The following is a 24,504-nucleotide window of genomic DNA, read 5'->3' as shown; positions in this document are numbered from 1 at the left end:
AAAGTATGGTTCACTTTTGTGATCATATATAAAGACAGGGTCTAGGCAGGCAGACTCCAAGTTATAAATGGTTCTTTTTTTTTTCTTTTTTATGCATTTTTTTTAATGTTTATTTATTTACTTGGAGAGTGCGTACTTGAGCAAGAGTGGGGGAAGGAGGGAAGGAGGGAAGGAGAGGGAGAAGGAGAAGGGGGTGGACAGAGAGAGAGAGACAGAGAGAATGAATGAATCCCAAGCAGACTCCATGATGTTAGCACAGAGCTCAGTGCAGGGCTCCATCCCATGAACCGTGAGATAATGACCTGGGCCGAAATCAACAATCAGATGCTTAACCTACTGAGCCACCAGGTGCCCCTAAACTGTTCTAAGCAATGGCTGAAGGGGTGCCTGGGTGGCTCAGTTGGTTAAGCATCCGACTTCGGCTCAGGTAATGATCTCACTGCTTGTGAGTTCGAGCCTTGCGTCCAGCTCTGTGCTGACAGCTCAGATCCTGGAGCCTGCTGCAGATTCTCTGTCTCCCTCTCTCTCTGTTCCTCCCCTGCTCCCTCTCTCAAATATAAAATTAAAAAAAAACAACAACACTAAAAGACGGTTGAAAAGGCAATTTTGGCTTTTGGGACATATTTTCCACAGAAATGGTAATATAAAGAAGGTAGTTTCACCACTCGGACTACACATTCATTTTGCTTCAAATTCTCATATATATTTAAGTAGTATTTCTGTGTTAGGTACATTTTATTCCTAGTGTCACTTCAGTCAGGAAACATTAAGATTTAGAATGCCAGGAATCATCTCCTTCTGCTGCAGGCCAGTAAGCAGGAAACTGCTAACCCTGTCTGTCCATGAGGCCATTGAGAAAGATGGGGGTGGAGATGCTAAAGATCAGGGAGAAAGGCAAGGCCTGGCTCACAGTCTAGGAGTAGGAGTCTGGGGGACAAACCTTTGAGGAGAAGCTTGAGGGCACCAGGATCTAAGTTTTCTTCTGGTAATGTTATATATATTTTATTTGCTTCATTTTGTAATCTACAGTTTTTCTTCTTATCTATATTGGTACCAATCACGTTTATACACGGGGTAAAATACAGTAAGAAAAAGGACAGGAGATTAATGGATGGTCGGTCATACCAAGGAGAGCACATCCAGCTTTCCCACAGGCTCTGGCAATTCCAGCAACAACAGCTTCAGTTGTATCGAGGTCAAGTTTTCCACAGGAAAAGTAATCAAGGAAGAAGAGGGGCTCTGCCCCTTGGGCCAGAATATCATTTACACACATTGCAACCAAATCTTGGCCAATGGTATCATGTCTATTACACTGCTGGGCAATCTAAAGAAGCACAATAGAAATGTCCATATAAGTGAATAAACTCCAAATAATATCTTGTCAGTTTATCAGTGGAGGCTAATAAATATTGCTGCTCCGAGCACCCAAAGACAAAATACTAAATTCTGATGAGCTACTTGATCCAAAAGTATCCCATTTAATCCCCTCAAATAAGCTTTTCATCCAGATAGAGCCTCAACAACATTGTGCTCTCAGAAATATATAGATATTTTAGCCATATTTTATGGTTATTTGGTATAGTTCTCTCTAGTGCATATCGAGAGAGGAAAAATATGTATTTGATTTATAGTGAATTCTCTCTTAACTTTCCCAAAAGGCCTTTAACCACATAGGTGTCTGATTACCTTCAGTTTAGTCCCCACACCATCTGTTCCACAGGCCAGAAGAGGATCTTTGAAACCAGCTGCTTTCAAATCAAAAAGACCAGCAAAACCTCCAAGATCAACATCACAGCCTAATGGGGAAAAAAATTAAATACTTGCTGCATTTCAACAGATTACACATGGATGTACAAACAACTTCTTCATAAGCATGGCTAAGAGCTGCTTTTCCTGAGAATGGGGGAGAGCACCACATGCTCAAAGAATTGATCAAGAAAGTAATTAAATATTAAAGGAGCAGACATATCTTAAGTTTAACATCACGGATAAGAAATGCTTTTCTTTCTTTTAAATGTTTATTTATTTTGGGGCACCTGGGTGGCTCAGTTGGTTAAGTGTCAGACTTCGGCTCAGGTCATGGTCTCACAGATCATGAGTTCGAGTCCTGCATCAGGTTCTCTATTGGTGCGGAGCCCACAATGGATCCTCTGCCCCCTCTCTCTGCCCCTCCCCTGCTTGTGCACTCTTAAAAAACATAATAATAAAAATAAATAAAATATTTGAGAGAGAGTACAAGTGGGGGAGGGGCTATCAGCACAGAGCCCAACTCAGGGGTCAATCTCAGGAACTGTGAGATCATGACCTGAGCCAAAACCAAGAGTTGGATGCTATGCTTAACTAACTGAGACACCCAAGCGCCTCAAGAAATGCTTTTCTTAGTATTACAGACAAGAAAGCAGAAAACTGGGTATGGCTTACATAGGACAAGACTTACAGGAACCTGGCATTAATTTGGAACATTTTCCTCAGTAAATTACAGATCAATTCTCAATGTCTCTCAAAGTTAATGAATGAACTAGCAAAGTATAGGCTCTGACTTACCTGGTCTGGAGGTAGCTTTTGCTAAAGGTTTAATTTTCTTGACCAGCATATTTCCAGCTGCAATGTCTACCCCAGATTCCTTGTAAGTCAGGCCCCTAAAGAATTAAACAAAACAAAGCACTTCACCTAAATGCCAGGGAAAGTTATTTTAATTTTAAAGTATTATTTAAAACAGAAGATATCCCTAGTGGTTTTTAGCTCTCCGAACATGGTAGGCCCCATCTGCAGATTTTAACGTGTCTAGGGCAGGCCCTGGAAATCGAAATGTGTTTAAATAACTTCCTCAGTTGATTCAGTTGTATCATCACTATTGAGAACTACTTCTCTTATTTCTTCTACAAGTATTCCTCACAGGCAGCTACATATACTAATATTTTGCCACAACATCTCTGTTCAATTTTGGTATGGGAAGGAAAGGAATTCTAAAATGGAGTAAAGAAAGTGAAGATGAGGATTATATGCACTCTCCAAAGAAATCCCTGAATAATGAAACTGGACTCTTACTGCAATAGAGAATTGTGTAAGTTTCCTTTCAGCTGAAGACAGTAAGAAACCAGATAGAAACACACAAGAGAAAAGCAAAACCAGATAATGATACTCAGTGCACCATTCCCTTCTAAATAAGGCCAACACATTGAACCAGTGCATCTAGAAATGAAGTTCATGAACAGCACTGGGAATTCAGTAGCCTTGCCTTACAAAAATGAGTACTTTGATCTACCAGAATGTAGTGATACATGAATAAGTATGTGAAATTTTGTTAGAAACACGGTGTCAGGGTACAAACAGAGTTGATGGCTTTGGCCATTAACTCCAATGAAATTAGCAGTCCAGAGTCATGCTCAAATAGGAAAACAAGTTCTACTGGTTTAAAAAAACCTTTTCTCAGGTAGCAGCTGGCATTATGTCCTCTCATTTTCTTCATCTTTAATAAACTCAGACTAGTATTAAGACCACAGTCCCTTGAAATAAGTCATTTCAATGGAGAATCTAGTTATTTTAAAATGAAAAATAAAACTTTTAGCATGGTATTTTAATATTCTTAATCCTAAAAAACTTCCAGTATTTAAACTTTAAACGTTTGTCTAGAAGTTAATAGTATTAAGTTTAATTAAGTTACTAAAAATTTCTCATTTTGTCCTAAAACCTGTTTATTTCTCACAGATGAACTCAACGAGTTGTAATTACGGTATTTAATAAATTGAAACACCCACATTTGCAATTAATAGTTTATTGATCTTACAAAAAAAATAGCTGTATGTACCAACATATAAGGGGTCCAAAAACATATTTCAGTAATAAGTATAAACACAGTAAAAAGTGAGACCGCCAAAATTAACAGTATAATCAAATTAAGTTGCAAAATTACATGGCCAATACTTTCATCTTGAATTCTTGGACAAAACCAGGAACTAAGATAAACATACAACAGTAATGTTTAAATATATGATAACTCAAGGAATAAAAACCTCTTATCCCCATTTTTATTTATGAGTACCTGACAAATGATTATATATATTTAAAATATACAACGTGAAAAAGTTCTTAAACTTTTCAAACACAAAAAGGTACTATGAAGCTTTTTCCATTTCATCTGAATATTGTTTTAACTAGTTTTGACTCCAACTATATGCAAATAAAAATCAGATCAGTCCCACAGAGAGAAATTATAGAATGACTTAGTACAGGGTTAACAGAAATTCCTACATAGCCATTTACACCAGTTCTGAAGTTGTGCTAGTTCTGAAGCCGTCTTATCACCTTGGTAGGAAATTTACCTGGGCTGTTGGAGGTAAGCTATGGCACGAGAGCCAATGTCCTTCCTGTAAATGGCTCCCTCAAATTTTATAGCAGCTAGTCCTTTCTTGGCTTCTTCAAGGGCTGAAGTGAGATTTTCCTGGATGGCTGTTACTGAAAGGACTCTACCCCCACTAGTCACCACTTTGCCATCTTTCAGGGCAGTGCCTGCATGGAACACCTCCAGTCCTAAAGCTTGAGCCTCAGGAAAGCCTGTAAGAGAGCATATTTACGTAATAACGGCAATCCATGCGTCTGAAGTAGTTTTTCGTTTTCATAAGGTTTTTAAATAAGATTTTTATTTCACTTAAATGAATCTTCACAGTAATCCCATCAGGAAGGAATAAAGCACCAGGACAACAAATAGACCCTCTCTCTTAAGAACAGCCCGTTCTGCTATTGGGTGACAGGTGTATTATCAGAAACCTGTGTTATCGTAAGCCTCATGTGAGAACTTTTAATAGGGGAGGGAAAAAAGAAAAAAAAAGAACCCAAGTCCTGAAAAGCTTAGGACCTAAACAAAGAGGTGAACCTTAAACAATGTCAGGGTTAGGGGTGCTGACTTCCCTTGACAGTCCAAAATCCATGTATAACTTCTGACTCCTCAAAAACTCTACTAATAGTCTAATGTCCAACAGAAGCCTTACCAATAACATCAACAGTCGATTAATGTGTATTTTGTATGTTACGCATACTGTATGCTACATTCTTATAATAAGGTAAGTCAGAGAAAAGAAAATGTTACCAAGAAAGTCATAAGGGAGAGAAAATGCATTTATGGTATATTGTGTTGTAAAAAAAAAAAAAAAAAAAAAATCCACGTGTAAGCAGACTCATGCAGTTCAAACCCATGTTCTTCAAGGGTGAGCTGTACAGTTATTTTCTCCTGATAGGACATTAGAAACTAAAACTTAAAAGATGGAAAAAGGAAAAACAACAACAACAACAAAAACCCTGTAAACATCAATGAATAAAATCTTCATTTGATTACATCTTTTACTTTTGGAATTTCTTTTTTTATCATAGCCATCTAAGTTGCTTTCTTCTTTAAATAACCAAAGGAGTAACTGTAATGCAAAACATATTCTTAATCTTTTCCCTAATACAACAACTGTAAAATTTTAAGACAAATTTAAATTTGGTTTCAGGCCCTGTCTAAAATCCCTAGCTTAATTTTCTTTTAAACTCTCATATATAATTTTACACCTAATATATTATCTGACCATATTTTCTATATTCTCAGGTGACCAACATGGGCAGCTTATACAAAGATAACCTCTTAATTAAAAACAAAAAAGAACAAAAAAACCCCCCCACACTCTTATATATTCAGTTTGTCCTTTTTGGTCATTACTTCTCTTAGCATTGCGGTTGGTAACTTGTTAGAAGTCTTCCCTAAATGTTATAACACTAGGGCATTCAGTTCCAAATACCTACTGGTGTTGGGAATACCTAATATTGCTGTGTCAGAAATGACTATTACACTTGTCACCTCAGTCTTGGGAGATTTCACCAATATAAGTGATCTTGAGTCTATCCCTTCTCTTTGTTCATTTTAAAAGGCAATCAATTCCTACCTGCTCAGCTGCCACGTGTGGGACTCACAGGGCAGTGGACTTGTCTGGGCAAGGCAGGAAATGGGGTGTTTGAACCAATGCACTATTGCGGTCCTGAGGGAGGCCAAACTACAGCCTGCCAGGGATCATGGAGGTCTGCCTTGGGGCTTATGGCACTAGAACTTACGTGGCATTTTCAGACACTGTTTTATTTAGTATCATTTAACAAGAGATACCTCATTTCCTATAAAGGGAAACAGAAGAGAAGGCTATTGTTTTGAAACTTTTAATTCTGACATCCCAGTGACTATGGGGTATGCTGCAAATGGAAGAGGGGGTGGGGTCTAGTTGTGATGCCTCTGGGATGTGTCTCACTGATGTAGCTTCTACCAATGTTCCTCTGACTCTCATAAATTCCCTTTATCTTCCTGGCTTTTGGAGGGTGGAAAAGAAAGAAACAGCAAGTGATATTCTAGAAACCTGGCTAGGCCTACTTAGGTCTTCTTGTGAGGAAGAGAAACTGATGGCAATTCTTTAAATACAGTAATTCTGGATATTTGAAACCCACATCCAACACGGTTAAAAATCCCTTCAAGGTTTCTGATGGCCTTATACCCGTAAAAGGCACAGAGCAGAGCACGGGAGGAAGGCCTGCTGTAACACAGGTTACTTGTTGCACTCTAATCCCACCTTTGGTTCCCGGGTATTTACCTGTTATCTCCACACCCTTGGTGTAATCTCCTGGGTAGCCCTTACTTGCCATCACGACAGTTAGGGCGGTGCGGTTTTCCAGCCAGACAGGCAGAGATGTGTGGAGCAGGCCATCAAAGGTAGACTGAATCACTTCATAAAGATCACTTTTAAGCAGCGGGAGGATTACCTGGGAAAACGTAAATCAACATGGCAACTGAGAGAAACTTTAGTTCTCTCTAGACATTTTACTCACTGAGATACCAGCAGAACCTGCACATATTTCTTAAAGGTAATTATTTCCAGGCTGATAAAATCCTGAGATTAAGAAACACATGTCAACAAAGTACCACTTTATATACTGTCTTTAATTATTACTCACTTGGCACTCTGGATCACCGAAACGGCAATTAAACTCCAGAACTTTTGGGCCATCCTTGGTCAGCATTATACCAGCATAGAGGACACCTTCAATGAAAAAGGAAAAAAAACCCAAAAAACTATCATGAAAGCATTGTATCGTGACTGAAAATTAAAGTATGTTTCTAACACTCGAAGTTTTGCACTAACCATGGCAAACTTTACGACAGGGCTCAATTAAAAGGTGGTGAAAAAAGAAAGTGGGGAAGTTTTGTCAAGGTGTAAAGTCGCTCCATGAATAATGCCCACAGTGACATCAGTGTGCTCACCTGTGTATGGCATACCCTCCTGCTGCATGCCATCCACTGTCCTCTGAAGAACTGTATTTTTTATTTTCAGCAGCAAATCCTTCGAAACCTGGGGATCATATAGGAATATTTAAATATAACTGGATATTAAAAAAATGTCTTATAAGCAGTACTATATGGGACAATGAAAACTATCATTTTTTACTACTTCAGATAAGCTGACTACTTTATTTACTTATTTTTAAATATTTATTTTGGGGAGAATGCAAGTGGGGGATGGGCAGAGAGAGGACAGAGGATCCAAAGTGGGCTCTGTGCTGACAGGCTGACAGCAGCGAGCCCTATGTGGGGCTTGAACCCACAAACCTCAAGTTCATGATCTGAGCTGAAGTCAGATGCTCAACCGACTGAATCACCCAGGTGCCCCTAGGCTAAGCACTTTAAATTCATAAGCTTTTAAAATCTTCACATTGGCCCTTTAAGTATTTAGCCTTACTTTTATAAAAAGGAAAGAAAACCTCTGAGAGATAAAGCAGAAGCTAGATTATGTATTATTTACTGATCGGGGTCAGCTGCTGTTTTATGACTAAGTATTGAATCATCTTTACTAGTAAACCTATAGAATTCCAAACATGTACACACTTAAAACTCACTAAAAAGAGTTTCCTAAACCATAATAATAGTAAAAATGAAAAAAGTTCCCCTCCCACCTTGAGGCTCTTTTGTATCCTTCTAGTATATTCTATGCCTATTCCATAAGCCTATAAAATGAAGAATGTGAAAGTTTATAAATTACAAAAATTAGACCTAGACATAGTTCTTTTTTAAAAAAAGATTTTGCTTTTTGAAGTTTTAACTAATTTCTATACCCAATGTGGGGCTTGAACTCAAAACCCCCTGAGACCAAGAGCTGCATGCTTTATTGACTTCGCCAGCCAGGCGCCCCTGAAGATAGCTCTTGTACTAAAATCACTTTTATTGAATAGTACTTTTAATACTTATAAAACATTGGGGTGCTGGGTGGCTCAGTCGGTTGAGTGACCCACTCTTGATTTTGGCTCAGGTCATGATCCCAGGGCTGTGGGATCAAGCCCTACATCGGGCTCCCCACTGAACATGGAGCCTGAATAAGATTCTCTGTCCTTCTGCCTCTCTCCCCCACTTTCTTTCTAAAATTAAAAAACAAACAAAAACCTTACAGCTTGAAGTAAATCCTGTTTTATTTTTAATCTTTTAATCAATAGAAGTGTGTATAAGGCACTACATATACTATCAGCACAAACAACTGTGACTAATCATCAGTGAAAAGAATGGGTGAGTTTCTGAAGTGCTAGTTCTACTTAAAAGACACCCAATGGGGCGCCTGGGTGGCGCAGTCGGTTAAGCGTCCGCCTTCAGCCAGGTCACGATCTCGCGGTCCGGGAGTTCGAGCCCCGCGTCGGGCTCTGGGTTGATGGCTCGGAGCCTGGAGCCAGTTTCCGATTCTGTGTCTCCCTCTCTCTCTGCCCCTCCCCCGTTCATGCTCTGTCTCTCTCTGTCCCAAAAATAAATAAACGTTGAAAAAAAATTAAAAAAAAAAAAAAAAAAAAAAAAAAGACACCCAATGCAATTCCTTATAAAAACTGTCCAAAAATTGTTTGGAAACATACTTTATGTACTCATTATGAAGTACAGAAACCATAAAAACAAATTATAGTCTGACATGGTTCTCAGTTCATCTCTCTTTCACACACACAGACACGCACACATTTAATGAGCACTTATGTGCTAGGCCTTGGATAGCCAAAGATGATTAAAAAATAATTCTAGGGGCCCCTGGGTGGCTCAGTCAGTTGAGTGTCCAACTTCGGCTCAGGTCATGATCTCACAGCTCCTGAGTTCAAGCTCCGTGTCGGGCTCTGTCCTGACAGCTCAGAGCTTGGAGCCTGTTTAAGATTCTGTGTCTCCCTCTCTCTCTGTTCCTTCCCTACTTGCACACTCTGTCTCAAAAATAAATAAACATTAAAAAAAATTTTTTTTTAAAAATTCTGTACTATAATTGGCTCTCATGGGTTAAAAACAGGGTGTAGAGAGCAGGAGCTAGGATTTCAAACCACAGTTCTTCAAGGACTTTAGAAAAGGTTTTCACTCATTCGTTTATATTTTTATACAATTTATTGTCAACTTAGCTAACATACAGTGTGCTCTTGGCTTCAGGAGTAGATCCCTGTGATTCATCACTTACATACAACACCCACTGCTCATCCCAACAAGTGCCCTCCTCAATGCCCATCACCCATTTCTACCGCCCTCCCCCTATCCGCATCAACCCTCAGTTTGTTCTGTTTCTTATGGTTTGCCTCCCTCTCTGTTTGTAACTATTTTTCTCCTTCCCTTCCCCCATGGTCTTTGTTTCTGAGTGAAACTAGAAGAGATACTTGTCATTTAATAGGAAATCCAAGTTGCTGGTTAGTAGCATCACGTACAGAAAACAGACAGAAAAACATGGTCCAAGGGCTCTTTGAGAAGACCAAACCATGACTGCTGAACTTGAGCTGGACTTCTGGGAAGTACCTGAGGTGCAGGACAATAGGCTCCCATTCCCCCTGTGTTGGGGCCGTGATCACCCTCCAGCAATCGTTTATGGTCTTGTGCTGGGGGCATGGGGACCACGGTCCTGCCATCAGTGAAGCACAGACACTGCAGAGAAAACAAAATAGTCCGCTTATCTTAAATGGCAAAAAATTAAAAAGAAAAAAAAAGGAAAAGAAAAACAACAACTTAATAAGGAGAACTAGATGTACCATAGCTCTAATCAGGAGAAAAAAAAAATTTTTTTTTTCAAGTGAGTTGAAACATAAGTAACCCTAAGCTATTTACATCAAGAATCAAAAGATTTTGTATACTCAGTTTCTGAAGGGTCTGTAATTTTTGAGCAAGTTAGGAAAAAAAGGTAAAGCTAATTTCAAAGTGAAATATTTCAACCTTTCCCCCCTTAAATAATAGATGATAAAAACCCAAGTCCTCTACTGATATACTGGGTGTGATTAAGAAAGAATAAATTCTTTTTTCACTTGCATCCAAAATACTAACCATATACAAATTCCTTTGTAGGTGCTGGGTTTATGCTTTCAGATGAAACAACCAGAATAAATAAAATCTTTTTGGGGCTCATAGATCAGGTAATACAACTTCTCATACTCTGTAAGATGTATACACTTACAGATAAATGAATACACTTACAGAAACCTCTTCTCCCTCAAGAAGTTCTTCAATGACAATTGTTTCTCCAGCTGCTCCATAAGCTTTCTCCTTGCAGATGAAAAAAAAGAAAGTTAAGCTTTTAATATTTACTTAATGGACTGTTGTCATTTTTCACAATTTCTATTATGAACCGATTCTAGTATTGTAATTTCCCCTTCCTTTTCTGAAAGCCTCAAAGGAACATATGAATGTTTTCTTTTTTGTTTACTTAAGTAATCTCTAAACCTGATGTGTGGCTTGAACTCACAACCCTGAGATCGTGACCCTCAGACCCTCCGGCTGAGCCAGCCAGGCACCCCATACGAATGTTTCCTATTTTGTCAAGTGGCAATGATACAGAGCTAGCACTGGTACAGGTGAAATGAACACATCATTAACACTCTTCTGGGGATCTAAATATATTTTGACAAGGGAGATCAATAACCAAGATGGATCATAAAAGAAAAGTAAGGATATTAATTCAATGCTTCACTTCTCTTAGACCTGGGACATAACAAATACTTGTCTTCATAGATGGCTGAGAATTTGAATGTTCTATAGTCTGAGGATTTTCTACCTTCCATAGCAGACAACAAAGCATGCTACAACTTACTTCCAAAGAATAGCATCATGGTTTAGCCATCAGTGTAGATTTGTAAAAAGCCTTTTATAGAGATGGATTATAATACACAGTATTACAACAAATAACTGATGGGTTTGCTAGACTGTGTCCTTGAGACACAATTTATCACAATAATTCATCACAGTGTGACTTTTCCAGAGAACAACCTACCTGCATGATCTCCTGTACAGCCCTGCAGGCTTCTTCTGTGCTCTTTGCAACAATCACCCCTTTCCCAGCTGCAAGACCACTGGCCTTCACAACCAAAGCAGGGAAGTCTGCACTGTAAAGACAGAGTCATCTTCAACATTCAATAAATCCTTACAAAAGTTTAAAATGCTCTAGGATGTTGTAATGATAAGCTATAGCAACTGAAAAGCAGAAAGAAAAAAAAGTGCTTGTACCGACATCATTTTGATACTTCCTGCCAGGATTTTTTCCCCTATGTATTCCTTTGGAGTCGTGATCATAAGGTACATACAATTTTGCTTTTTTCACTTATCATGAGATCATATAGGCAAGGTCTTTGGAAACTGAAGCAACTGTATAGCACAGGTATGGAATGATCCTTAGGAATAAAGTAGTGAATTGTACTCTCATTCTAGTAGAAGATGTAACTGTGTAAGACCAGTGTTAAGTGTGGATACATAAGTCGTTTCTGAGAGTACACAGAAGAAACTGTTCTTGGTAGTTTCTTCTGTTGGATGGGAGTGGAGATCTACAAGGAGACTTACCCAAAATAAGTAACAAAATTGTTACTTACCCAAGTCATCTGGCTATAAGAAAATAATAACATTCAGTGTCTAAAAACCCTATAGGATGAAAAATAATGAAACTGACTCAACTAAAAGGAAAACATACCAGATAAAAGGGAGAAATGTCAACAAAAGGGCAAAGGCATGTACCTACCATCATTTGTTAATTGCTTTATGTTTTTATTTTATCTCTTTTGAGAGAGACACAGAGAGAGCGAGCAAGCTAGCGAGCAAGTAGGGGAGGGGCAGAGAGACAGGGGGACAGAGGATCTGAGGCAGGCTCTGTGCTGACAGCACAGAGGGGGATGCCTAGCTCAAACTCACTAAGTGTGAGATCATAACCGCAGTCAGACGCTTAGCCAACTGAGCCACCCAGGTGCCCCTAATTGCTTAATATTTTTAACACAACAAAGAACAAGAATGTTTAGTCTTTTTAGATCTCAGTCCAGGTGGCAGAAGGCTAAGTGAAGATTCCTCACTCTAGTTAATTATTTATGAAAAAGCCAATATCCTTTATGTTGTAAGATGCCACTGTGTCAGTTTGGCTGTGAAAGGAGAGCCTGACTGCCGAATCAAATGTTATCTTTTCCCTTAGAAACTCTTCACTTATATTAAAAAAATTCTTCTTTCTGCAAGGCCACAGAGTGTACAACTATACATGCCCAGGGTCCTAACCTACACAGCATGAGTTCCCCACCCACAATTATCTTACTATAAACCTGTGACACAAAAGTGACCTGTGTATCTTCTAGCTACCTCATAATGAAGCTGCAGGCCTCCTCAGGTCTGGTGAAAGCTCTCCACCGTGCGGTTGGGATTCCGTGTCGGTCCATAAACTCTTTGGCAAATCTCTTGCTGGACTCTAACTGAGCTGCTTCTGCTGTGGGACCAAAGCATCGCACTCCTGCAGAGGTCAGGTTCCCAACAATTCCTATTGATGGAAACAGGCAGCCTTAGGTGAACCAAGGTCTCTGTAGGGCCTTCTGACTCTGAAGAATCACGATTAGACTAAGTCTATAGGGACATAAAGCAGGTAAGTAGTGGCAGAAAATAACTAGATTATTCATATTGTCTCCAGGATAGAAACAGAAACTTTAGTACCATGTGATTCAAACCCAGCAAAAATTATTTGCTGGAGTCAAGTGCAGGACTATTAAACGGACACCAGAACAGAGCAGAATATGAACACATAAAATGTTTCCCACGGTTGCAGATTTGATCTTTCATTCATCACATTACTGATACATTAGGGAAAAAAAACGTAGAATCCATACATTTCAAGAGGGTGAAAGCTCTTTTTCCAATGTGATACAAGATTAAAAATCCTCATCTTAGATGATCTCTAAGCTCCTGTTGGCAATGCATATATTATATTGATAAATAGAAACAAACTTTACCAGCAGCCAGAGGTGCCTCTGGTCCAACAACTACGAATTCAATGTTCTCATCTTTGCAGAACTGAGCAAGGGCAGTGTGATCACTTATCGAGATGGCTGTGAACAGAAAAACAAACCCATCTCACTTGATAAGACATTAATAGTCATGCCGAAAAACAAGGACTTTATTTTTAGATGCCTATTAACTATTGGTTTTCTTTTACGGATACAGATGATAGTTTCACTGTGAGATATTCAGAACCTACTGCATTAAACTAACCAACATAGCTCAGTCCTCCATCACTACAGCCAGTTAGATGACAATACCAGTAAGCTTCCCAAAGAGCTATTAGAAGTCCTTTGTCACATTGATTGTAAGCAAAAAATGTAACACAGGATATATTCAGAAACTGTCTTTTAATGTCATTTATTGAAGATTTACTGAGAACCACTATATGCTAGATTCTATACTAGTCACTCGGTTAAGATACTAATAGAGTCCCTACACTTAGGATGCTTGTGTGGGAATTTTGGGTAATAAATATGCAAGCAAAAAAAAAAAAAAAGAAAACAAACAAAAAACCAAGTATGAACAAATCAGGCAAATTTGATGTCAGGTGAATTGGGAGGCTATTCCAGGAAGGGTCTTTGGGCAGAGATGTGTAAGGTACGAACTGAATGATAATTTTAAGACCTACCTTCCTTCTTCAACCCACAAGTCAGGTAAGTTTTCTCAATGGAGTTCTAAATAATTAGCAGCAGGATCAACCATATGCAAAGTATGGGTTGATTCCATAAGTACCCTCATGCTTCACTGTATCTGGACCACCATTCTTTTTTGCTTTTGTTTTTTAGATTTATTTTTTTAACATTTATTTGAGAGCAAGTGTGCACACCAATGGGGGAAGGGCAGAGAGAGGGAAAGAGAATCATAAGTAGGCTCTGCACCGTCAGCACGGGAGCCTGACAGGGGACTTGATCTCATGAACCACGAGATCATGACCTGAGCTGAAATCAACACCTGGATGTTTAACTGACTGAGCCACCCAGGAGCCCCTGGACTACCATTCTTAAGTTGGCTGAAGTCTTAAACTATGATGTTTGTGATGTGTAGGGGGTAAGTGCAGAAAGAGTAGGGTTCTCAACTTGTGAGCTGCCTGAGTAGGATAAGGATAGAAAACCATGTACTCAGGGTTGGTATCTGCTAACACAACTGGGCTGAGCAGAGCTGACTACATCTGCACAGCAGAGAGTGGCAAGAGAAAAATACCTATCCTGTTGCTACAAGTGGCAGCAGTCTCATGGCAATCTTGAGAGATTTTCATGGGCCAGTCTACAGGACATCAACTGCTATTTACACAGAACGTGCCAGTTCTTCAATAAATACATTAAGATACCTCATCCGCAAAACTAAGAACCAGGGAAGCAGATGTTTCATTTATCATTTTTTATTTTTGGTCCTATGTACACAATTATCTTCTCCCAGTTTGTGGCTTGTTGGGCCTATGTTCTCTCCATAAATATTATGTGCCTTACAGGGTACTAGGCATGATGAATGCAATACAAAAACAAGACAGATGGGTTTCTTGCCCTCATGTAGCTTACAATCTAGAGCTTATGTTCCTGCAGGGAAATGATGATAGGAGATAGACAACAGAAAAGTAAATCTGTACAATGGTTCATGACTGAAAGCATATGAAATGGGGTGGGCACGCTTTACCTAGTTTAGGAAAGACCTCTTTGAGGAGAGAACATATAGACTGAGACCTGAATGACAAGGAGCCAGTCATGCTAGGGGTGGGAACAAATACCAAGTTCAAGGCAGCTCTGTTTGGGAAAATGGCAGAACTGCATGGACAGAAAGCACACTGAAAAAAATACAAAGGACATAAAAGATCAGGCTGGAAAGTGATACAGGAGCCAGACTGCACAGGGCTTTGGAAGTTAGGAGTTTGAGTTCTATTCTAAGGAAGTCACTAAAGAATTGAAGGTAGTGTAAGAACTGAACATTTTTTTTCACTTTTACCAGTGAAAGAGATAAAGGTTGAGGTCTATTATGGACTCAGATTTGCCAAAATTTACTTTTAATAGCACCGCTCAACTTTTCATTTCAAAAAATACACATCAAAACGCCTTTACCCTTAGGCACCTGTGACTTTTTCAATGGATGTATTTTGTAACATTTATAGTAATTTAAGATAAAGAAATGCTACCCTCTGAACAAGATACCTTTTTTTTTTTTTAAGTAGGCTTTACACCCGTGCAGAGCCCAATGCGGAGCTTGATCTCACAACCCTGAGATCAAGAGTTGGATGCTTAACTGACTTGAGCCATCCAGGTGCCCCTGAATAAGATACCTTAAATTTACAACATACAAGTATTTAAATTACCACATACATCTTAAGGTTAAGAAAAGCATTCAAACGTGAATAACTATCGACTCTATAAAGAACAGATGTGGTTGACATTTATCATTTACGATTATTAGCTATTACTCCCGACTTTATTTTTTTTGTATTTAAAATTTTTTTTAGGGGCGCCTGGGTGGCGCAGTCGGTTAAGCGTCCGACTTCAGCCAGGTCACGATCTCGCGGTCCGGGAGTTCGAGCCCCGCGTCAGGCTCTGGGCTGATGGCTCAGAGCCTGGAGCCTGTTTCCGATTCTGTGTCTCCCTCTCTCTCTGCCCCTCCCCCGTTCATGCTCTGTCTCTCTCTGTCCCAAAAATAAATAAACGTTGAAAAAAAAAAAATTAAAAAAAAAAATAAAATAAAATTTTTTTTAAAGTGTATTCATTTTTGAGAGACAAGAGTGTGAGTGGGGGAGGGGCAGAGAAAGAGGGAGACACAGAATCCAAAGCAGGCTCCAGGCTCTGAGCTGTCAGCACAGAGCCCAACGCAGGGCTTGAACCCATGAACTGTGAGATCATGACCTAAGCCCAAGTCAGACACTTAACTGACTGAGCCACCCAGGCACCCCTAATTACTTGTTTTTTTGAAAAAGAGCACACGTGTATGGGAGAGGGGTAAAGGGAGAAAGCAAGAGAGAATCTTAAGCAGACTCCATGCTCAGGGCGGAGCCCAACACAGGGTTGCATCTCCTAAGTGTGAGATCCTGACCTGAGCAGAAATCAAGTCAGACACTTAACTGACTAAGCCACCCAGGCGACCCTTACTCCCCACTTTTAAAGATGATTACCAGTATTTGAAATCTTTTCCAAGCAGGCAGTGCCTGCATTGCCCGGGGCAACCAACACATGTTTGACACGATTAGACTGTGCAAGTTTCCAGGCCAGTGTATGTTCCCTTCCGCCACCGCCAATTACAAGTACGCGGGCTGCCATTGCTCTGTCTGCAAAGCAGGAATTCCAAAGGAAAATAAGAGCTGCAGAAAGAAAACCACAGTTATTTTATAATGCATAAACTTTAGAAATCACAATTTGTAAATATGATTTAAGTGGTCACTTGTAATCCTACAAATAACATTTTACTCCCCAGATTTATTTATGAAAAATTAGGGATCATAATTTGAGATGACAATATTCATGAGGATTAGGGAGGTATGTATTTATGGAATCTCCACCCCTGATGTGGGGACTGAACTCATGACCCCGAGATCAAGAGCTGCATGCTGTAATGACTGAGCTAGCCAGGCGCCCCAAGGTAGGTATTTTAAAAATGAGGCAGACTGGCCTAGAGCTAGGTTAAGGAATTAAATGGTGACTTCTAACCTGATTTAAAAAAAAAAAAAAATTCCTATGAATAATCACCTTTCTTTAGGTTTTACTTCACTCTTTTTGAAAATTTTTTAAAAGTTTATTTATTTTTTTAATTTTTTTTTTTCAACGTTTATTTATTTTTGGGACAGAGAGAGACAGAGCATGAATGGGGGAGGGGCAGAGAGAGAGGGAGACACAGAATCGGAAACAGGCTCCAGGCTCTGAGCCATCAGCCCAGAGCCCGACGCGGGGCTCGAACTCCCAGACCGCGAGATCGTGACCTGGCTGAAGTCGGACGCTTAACTGACTGCGCCACCCAGGCGCCCCTAAAAGTTTATTTATTTTTTGAGTGAGAGAGAGAAAGGCATGTGAGCGGGGGAGGGGCAGAGAGAGACGGACTGAGAGAGAATTCCTAGCAGGGTCCACTGCCAGTGCAGAGCTCCACACAGGGTTTGAACCCACAAACCAGGAGATCATGACCTCAGCCTAATTCAAGAGTCAGAAGCTTAACCAACTGAGCCACCCAGGTGCCCCTACTTTTCCTCTTTTGAAAGATTTGCAATCATTAATCCTTAAACAAGAATCCTAACATTTCAAATTTAAACTTCAAATTTAATATACCTGCTTTTAAATCTTGAGATACCACAGATAAGACTTTAAAGTTATCATAAACTGGAAGAAATATTTAAGATTGGGCCTTGTATAGGGCCAGAGAGTAAATATTTTCATTTTCATCTTTGAGGGTCATAAGATCTCTATGGTAACAGCTCAACTCTGTCACTGTGGCACAAAAGCAGCCATAGACAATACAGAAATGGATGAACATGGTTATGTTCAGTGAAACCTTACATAAATAGGCAGTGGGCTGTAAGTCATAGTTTGCCTATGTTCTGCTCTAAGCGGTAGGAAGCTATCACAGGCTCATAAAGAATAATCATGAGTGTGTTTTGATAAAACTTTATTTATGGACACTGTAATGTGAATATCTTACAGTTTTCAAATGTCTTAAAAATATCATTCTTCCTTTAAATTCTTCCTAATCATGTAACAATTGTGAAAACTGTTCTTATTTGGTGAGCTGTAGAAAAACTGGTGGCAGGAAGGATTTGGTACAAGGGCCAGTTTGCTGACTCCTGATTTAAGAAGTTAGTGCAATATGCTAGAAGGTTGGTACAGAAGGCAAACTCAAACTTGAACACGTCTCACCATAGCTCTGGCATTTGACTCTCAGCTGGACGGATCTGAGACGGATCTATCTCAACTCAAGTCAGCAGTGTAATCTTGGCTAAACTCTTACTACCTGTAATTCGATTTCTTTACATCTTAAAAGATGGAAGGAGGAGAACTTGCTTAAGAAGCTATATTAAGGGTTAACTGAAATAACATTTTCTTTGAAATGACATTTATAAACAGTTAATACAATTTCTGACAGCAGCAATAAATGCGAGCTTGTTATATTTTATTACTTTTACGTAAGTTGATACATTAAGAGATACAAGTACTAACAGGGAGAGAAAAGCCAAAGGAATAAATAGTTGTCACACTAGTCTACTAATTTCTCGAAGACGTTTCATTAGGTAGAAGGCAAACTGAAGACAGCAGAAAAGAAAACTGAAATCAGTAACTTCTTGACTGATGCTAGGATTACATATTTACAGAAAAATCTAGGCTGGTAATACAAAACACTTACAACTTTTGAGCACTTACTTTGTGCCAGATGCTATTCTAAATGCTTTTCACGAGAATTGCTTCACAATCGTAAGAATTCTGAGGTAGCTACTATAACCACCCCACTTTACAGATAAGAAACTGAGGTCCACTTGGGTTAAACAACTTGCTGTATGTCACACATCTAAGAGGAAGTGAAGCCTTGATTCCAAAGTATGCAATTTTGCTTTGGATAGTCTTCACAGTTGAGATGATGATTACTTAAAATTTGAGGAAGAGAAAAGTCGCTATTGTCTCAGACAAAAGCTATTTTTAACAAAAAACAGCCTTGCCACGTGTATCAAAACACCTGGGGTAAACAAATTTTTTTGAATTCTAGAGAAAAAAAAAAAACCCATTTAGTTTGGATGAGAGGCACTAAAGGAAAACTGTCCTAGCTGCCACAGCGGATCACAGAAATTGCATTAGGATCCAGCCTGAAGGAATCCACACCAGGGATGGTTAGGAGGCCTGGGCTGCAAAGTGCTTTGGTTTGGGTTGAGACTGCCCCTTACTAGCTGGGATACCTCGAGGAACTTAACTTTCTTGGGCCTCGGCCATCTAAACGGGTAGCTTAAAACCAGAATAAGAGAGTCAGGTAAACCAACTGAGAAGGACACGGTGAATGATATAAAGCAGAAACCAATTACGAAAGTGGACTAAATCTGCTACAGACCAGGGGTGCATCAAGAAAAAATATGCATTTTAGGCTTATGACCTAAAAAAAGGCATAAAAATACAGACCCATTTAAAAAAAAAAAAAAAGACCCTGACCTCTTAGAAGGGAGGGAATATGAAAAATCCAACGTCAACCTCGGTCAAAAGAAGTGAAACGCACATGGCCCACCCACACCCACGGCACTTAAAACCAAGACGAGAATCCCTACAGTCAAATCGGTTCCTACAGTTTCATCCAATTCCTGATAGTAAATTCCCAAACCGAAGCATAGGCGTACTTTACTTAGAACCGGAGAGGGCTCCCGCAACGACACAGGGCGGTCCTGCAGCTCACGCTTACACGCTCACCCGCGCGCTCCGAGCCCGGGCGCCCGCCGTGCGCCGGAAGTCGGCCCAGCGGAATCCGGCGGGTGCCTCTACCCACCCCCCCCCCGCCCCGCCCCGCGGCCCGCGCCACCCCATTGGTCAGCGCGGCCCGTGGTGGCCTCAGCGAGGTAATCAAGTGTGATTCCCTCTGGCTCTAGTGCGCGGCCTGAGCTTACTCCACAGTAATGCTACCAAGACCTTGCGCGTTTATAATGGATCATTACACTATCGGGGGCCACGTATCGTCTCTATTCATTCCCCCTTAGGAGGCCTCACAGCTCTGAGGGCGGGGGGGTGGGGGGGTGGGGAGAGTCGCCAAAATGCTAGACCCACGATTAGCTTATTGTGTGTTGCTAACGAGTCAGAGCTGACTAGCTACTGCCGAGAACCTCCTGACACGCTCGACTCCCGACGAGACTAGAATGCACCAGACTTTGAACGGCAGGTCGCCTAAGATCTCTGCCCTACTGCTTTACCAAAAAAAAAAAAAAAAAAGGCTGAGGACGCCATAAGAGAAAGATGGGGGTAAAAACATGTCCTTCGTATTCACACCACAGTGGGGCGGGCGCCGATTGATGGTTTTCCGGATCCATCTCCCTGCCAAAACACAACTTGGCGCCACCCGGGAACGGCGGAGGCCCCGTATCAAAGCACGTAGCCCTTCTTGCTCCCTTTTGTCATGCTATTTAATCTCGAGTATTTAGTAAACCTCTTAAGCCTCCCCAAACACTGTTGGAGATTGACAACGTAAACTGACACAGCCGCCTCAAGAGACGCTTCTCCTGTAATGGCGCCTGCGTCAGTCACTAACATGGCGGACATAGTCGTGCGCGGCGCAAACGTCAGCACCTCTACCCCAGCCGCTCAGAAACAGCGGAGGAGAACTAGGCCGTGCTCACTGATTGGTCCAGAGGCGGAGCGTGCCAGTCCAGACGCTCCCGCAGAAGCCAATCAGGACGGCGAGAGACGGAATTGGCCGCTGCGCCTCCTCCCGAGGCATGCTGGGAGCCTGGAGGACTAGCGAGGAGGAGTTGAGAGAACGGAGCGGACGCCATGGCGACCAACATCGAGCAGATTTTTAGGTCTTTCGTGGTCAGTAAATTCCGGGAAATTCAACAGGAGCTTTCCAGGTAAACGCTTCCCAGACTCTTCTGCTCCCAAGGGACCGATAGGGCCCCGTGTAGCCTTCCGTGGCACCCTTCTTCAGAGACGCCGTCGTTCCTCGCCTCAGGCCCCGCTACAGCCCCGCCTGGGCCTGGGATCCATTTTCCGGGCCCTCCCCCCCCCCATCCGCTCCCTCCCTTCCCTGCGAGGAACTTTGTCTTTTCCGAGGTAACCCCAGACTCCCTCTTCTAGAACCGGGTTGTGATGTTCATTTTTCTTTCCCGTTTGGCCATCCCTTACCTTTTAGCTACTCGTAGGCCTGGTTGTCCACCAGGGACGGGCCTAGTTCCTGCCTCAGCTCCTCCTCCGCCGCCGCCGCGTTTCCCCTCCCCCTCTCCGCCTCCGCGGATTTCGCCGGCCGGTGCCTCTGACCGGAAAGGGTCTCTAACGGCCGTTTCTTGAGTAATCTTAAATCCGCTTTATTATTGGCAAGCTTGAGATCACTTTGGGGGTCGGGATCCTTTAATTAGATTATTTGGGCCCTAGGGTCCTGTGGCTTCCACCAGACTGCATGCCTAATGGATTAGAAATTGAAGTGAAAGCTCAAATTAATGTTAGGTACTTTGACACAATATTCGAGGTGAGGACGGGAGAGTATTTTCACTAACAATTTCGGTTGGAAAGTAGGTTTCTGTTGACGTCTAATTTAATTTTTTTGTTGTTGCTGCTTCTGCCCCAGTTGACATATATGATCAACATGCTACTTTTGCCGTTGCGTTAGACCTTGCATAGTTTACCCTTGGTTTCAAAATTTGAATGGGAAGAGATTTCCGAAGAAATAGTTGTTTACCGACGAGGAAAATGGTGTGGGTCATGATGTTACGTGGTTGTCTTAGTTTTGCTTCATGTAACGTAGGTATTCCGAGTTCAAGTGTTTTTGCTCGTTATATTTTGAAAGTTTAGAGTAATAGCATGAATTTGAAAACGCAGTTGTAAATTAAGTGCTGAAATTAACATAGGTTTATTGGGGCAACGGTATATATAGTATCGCTAAGATTATTTTTTTGTAGGGTATTTTGTTTAAGTAGGAAATCTATACGCTCACTTATTTCATCGCTGTTTAAAATTGTGTCGTGTGTTAGTGATTTTAGATGATAAGAAAAGACCAGAGGAATATAATTTTCTGAAAATTTTAATAGTTTCAGCGGACAGTTGTGTTTGCTTATTATAATGTCTTGTTTTTATACCTTTTAAAAATCAGTTATTGTATTTGAAAAACAAGTGTTTTATTGTAAAAACTTTAGAAAAAATAAAAACTTAGAAAGTGGGAAAACCGCATAATGTTCTTTATGTTCTTTCATTGTTTTTCCCTGTGTGTACAGATGCACATACATATTTTGTGAATTGTGATCTTGTTTTGTGTTGTGTTTTCACCTGATCGCGAACAAGTTTGTCTTTTGTCCCATTCTCAGTCGTCTTTTGGGACCTTTTTTATGGTTTCATAGAATTCTTTTGTAGGAATGTATTGTTGGATATTTAGATGGTTTGAAATTTTCATCCCTTTTCAGTAATTGAGATGAATATTTGATGACTTAAAGATGATTATCTTTTTTTAGTTATACTTTGGTTTTTAAATCCATGGCTTAGTAGTAAGGTGTTTGATTATGTGTACGTGCTTAGGAAAAGAGTAAAAGAAGCTCCAGAAAGTCTAAAAAGAATATTAGATAAAGAAACTTATTATTGGGAATATTCAGCTTCTTGTCAAATAAGTAATAAATTATCAGTCTGAGAGCAAAATTTTGATTATTCCAGTGAGCTATATTTGCCATATTTTCCTGCGTATTTTTACAAATATCAATTTGAGTAAGGGGGCTGACGTTTAAGTAAAGTAAGTTATTTATTGTGTATAGATGGTTGTTAAGAAAGTATAAGCTCTGGTTTTGAATACCAGCTTCATCTACTAGTAACTGTGTGAACTTTAGTTTGGCTTCATCTCTGTGGGTCATTGTCCTCATTTGTAAAATCAGAATGACAGTGGTAATCATAGTTTTGTTAGGATTAAATGAGTTAGGGAATGTAGACCCATGACTCTAATTAATAGTCAATAAGTGTTAATTATTATGTGACCCATTAAAAAGCCAAGTGTTCTAAATTTAGTTAACTACTGATTTTTTTTGTTTTTTGACCATGTAGACATTTATCAGGAGTGAAGCATAATTGATCGGTTTTTGTTAGTAGGTAAATTAAATTGTGTTAAAATTATTTTTCAAAACAACTCTGTTAACTTACACAAAAATAGTAAAAATGACTAGCTAAATGACATGCTTCTCATGTCCAGATTCTTACGGCCCTGTGAATTGAAAACATGTTGAGCCATCTATATTAATTTACTGTTAGTGAAATAAAATGTCACTTGTTTCCCATGAGTTTTTTTGAACACCAGAAAATACTTGGATTCTTGACAGTGGATAAAAGCTATATAAATGTATTTTTCTTTTTAAACTTCATGGCATTTCAGTAATTTTAGTCAGTCTAAACCTGATCTGAGGCTACAGTTTTACCCTTTTTACTTAATGTGTCTGTGGTAACTGTTCCTTGATATTGTTGATGCTGATTGTGATCCATGTACAGGTGTGGTTTTATTGTGGCTCTAGTTTTCTATCATAATGTTAGGTGGTGTATTTTTCTTTGGCTATGTGATTGTGATCAGTAGGTTTTTTTCCTCTGAGATAAAAATGCAAGTTAACCCGAATCTAAATCAGTTTAGGTTTCTGGGAATATTTTATTATTTTATAAGGAGCTTAGAAACCTCTTTTAAAGATTTTTTTCTTAATTTTCACAGTTCTGAAAACTCAGTTATTGTGTAAAAATAAAGATGTACCAACTTTGAGTAGTGTGAAGGAGGCACTGTTGGTGGGGAATATCCTCTGAAAGAAATCCCAAAATGGTGAAATGTATGAACGGTATAAGATTATTTTAATCAACTGAGTTATAAATATTAATGTATTGTATAGTGTGGTAAAAGTATTAATGAATTTTGAAAACTTTTCTTGTCAAGTGGAAGGAATGAAGGCCAGCTCAATGGTGAAACAAATACACCTAATGAAGGAAACCAGGCAGGTGATGCAGCTGCCTCTGCCAGGAGCCTACCAAATGAAGAAATAGTTCAGAAGATAGAGGAAGTACTTTCTGGGGTCTTAGATACAGAACTACGATACAAGCCAGGTAAGCTGGGGATAATCAGCTGTCTTAAAAACTAAGGTTTTTAATTAGTTAACAGTATTATTTTTTTATTGCAGGGTATTTAAAAGTGTTTATTAGACTTTACTAAATTTTACTTTAAGTTTTATTTACTGAAGACATTGTTTAAATTTTTCTGTGACAATATAGTTGTACTGTAACGTGAGCAAATACTTAATTTGCTTTGCTGGTGGAATATTATAACTGTATTTGATTCGGTCTTGTGCCTCATTGCTGGGATTCTGAAAGCGGGTTTTCATTGAACAGTTGTGTAAATGTCAGCTTTGGAAGGGGCAGGAGCCTGGACCAAATCTGTAATGATTTTACAACCCTAGGAGGTTTTAGTTTAAAGCGCAAGGTTAGAGATTGCCTTGTTTTTGCATCTACTCCTCCTAAAAATGCAATGGATGGAGAGGAGTCATTGCTTTGGTATTTAGTGTTTTGGAAATTAAAATAATTGACGTT

General features: G+C 39.9%; 2 protein-coding genes across 8 annotated transcripts in view; one reads left to right on the top strand and one right to left on the bottom strand.

Annotated features, from left to right (window-relative positions):
• Positions 1–21,175, bottom strand: part of GART (phosphoribosylglycinamide formyltransferase, phosphoribosylglycinamide synthetase, phosphoribosylaminoimidazole synthetase) — a 29,080-nt gene extending 7,905 nt beyond the window's left edge. Inside the window, exons 1-14 of one of the 3 annotated variants that reach the window (XM_043593693.1) lie at positions 21,100–21,175; positions 16,425–16,610; positions 13,252–13,347; positions 12,611–12,785; positions 11,271–11,382; positions 10,478–10,546; positions 9,809–9,934; positions 7,277–7,364; positions 6,970–7,055; positions 6,609–6,777; positions 4,323–4,554; positions 2,545–2,639; positions 1,687–1,796; positions 1,126–1,324 (exon numbers count right to left, since the gene is read on the bottom strand). In XM_043593693.1, the coding sequence (XP_043449628.1) occupies positions 1,126–1,324; positions 1,687–1,796; positions 2,545–2,639; positions 4,323–4,554; positions 6,609–6,777; positions 6,970–7,055; positions 7,277–7,364; positions 9,809–9,934; positions 10,478–10,546; positions 11,271–11,382; positions 12,611–12,785; positions 13,252–13,347; positions 16,425–16,569 (1,702 nt within the window). In that variant the 5' untranslated portion in view covers positions 16,570–16,610; positions 21,100–21,175. Of the gene's footprint in view, positions 1–1,125; positions 1,325–1,686; positions 1,797–2,544; positions 2,640–4,322; positions 4,555–6,608; positions 6,778–6,969; positions 7,056–7,276; positions 7,365–9,808; positions 9,935–10,477; positions 10,547–11,270; positions 11,383–12,610; positions 12,786–13,251; positions 13,348–16,424; positions 16,611–19,607; positions 19,731–21,099 lie in introns of those variants that run through there. The other 2 variants (XM_043593692.1, XM_043593691.1) reach the window with 2 other exon arrangements.
• SON (SON DNA and RNA binding protein) overlaps positions 20,693–24,504 on the top strand; it is a 33,048-nt gene continuing 29,236 nt past the window's right edge. For all 5 annotated transcript variants that reach the window (XM_043593685.1, XM_043593686.1, XM_043593687.1 and 2 more), the window contains exons 1-2: positions 20,693–20,825; positions 23,858–24,024. In XM_043593685.1, coding sequence (XP_043449620.1) covers positions 20,749–20,825; positions 23,858–24,024 — 244 coding nt within the window. In that variant the 5' untranslated portion in view covers positions 20,693–20,748. The remainder of the gene's footprint in view (positions 20,826–23,857; positions 24,025–24,504) is intronic.

This window comes from Prionailurus bengalensis, chromosome C2, assembly GCF_016509475.1.
Source record: "Prionailurus bengalensis isolate Pbe53 chromosome C2, Fcat_Pben_1.1_paternal_pri, whole genome shotgun sequence".
In the NCBI taxonomy this organism is placed as follows: Eukaryota; Metazoa; Chordata; class Mammalia; order Carnivora; family Felidae; genus Prionailurus; species Prionailurus bengalensis.
The sequence above is the reverse complement of the archived record's forward strand: the minus strand, read 5'-3'. Positions and strand labels throughout refer to the sequence as shown.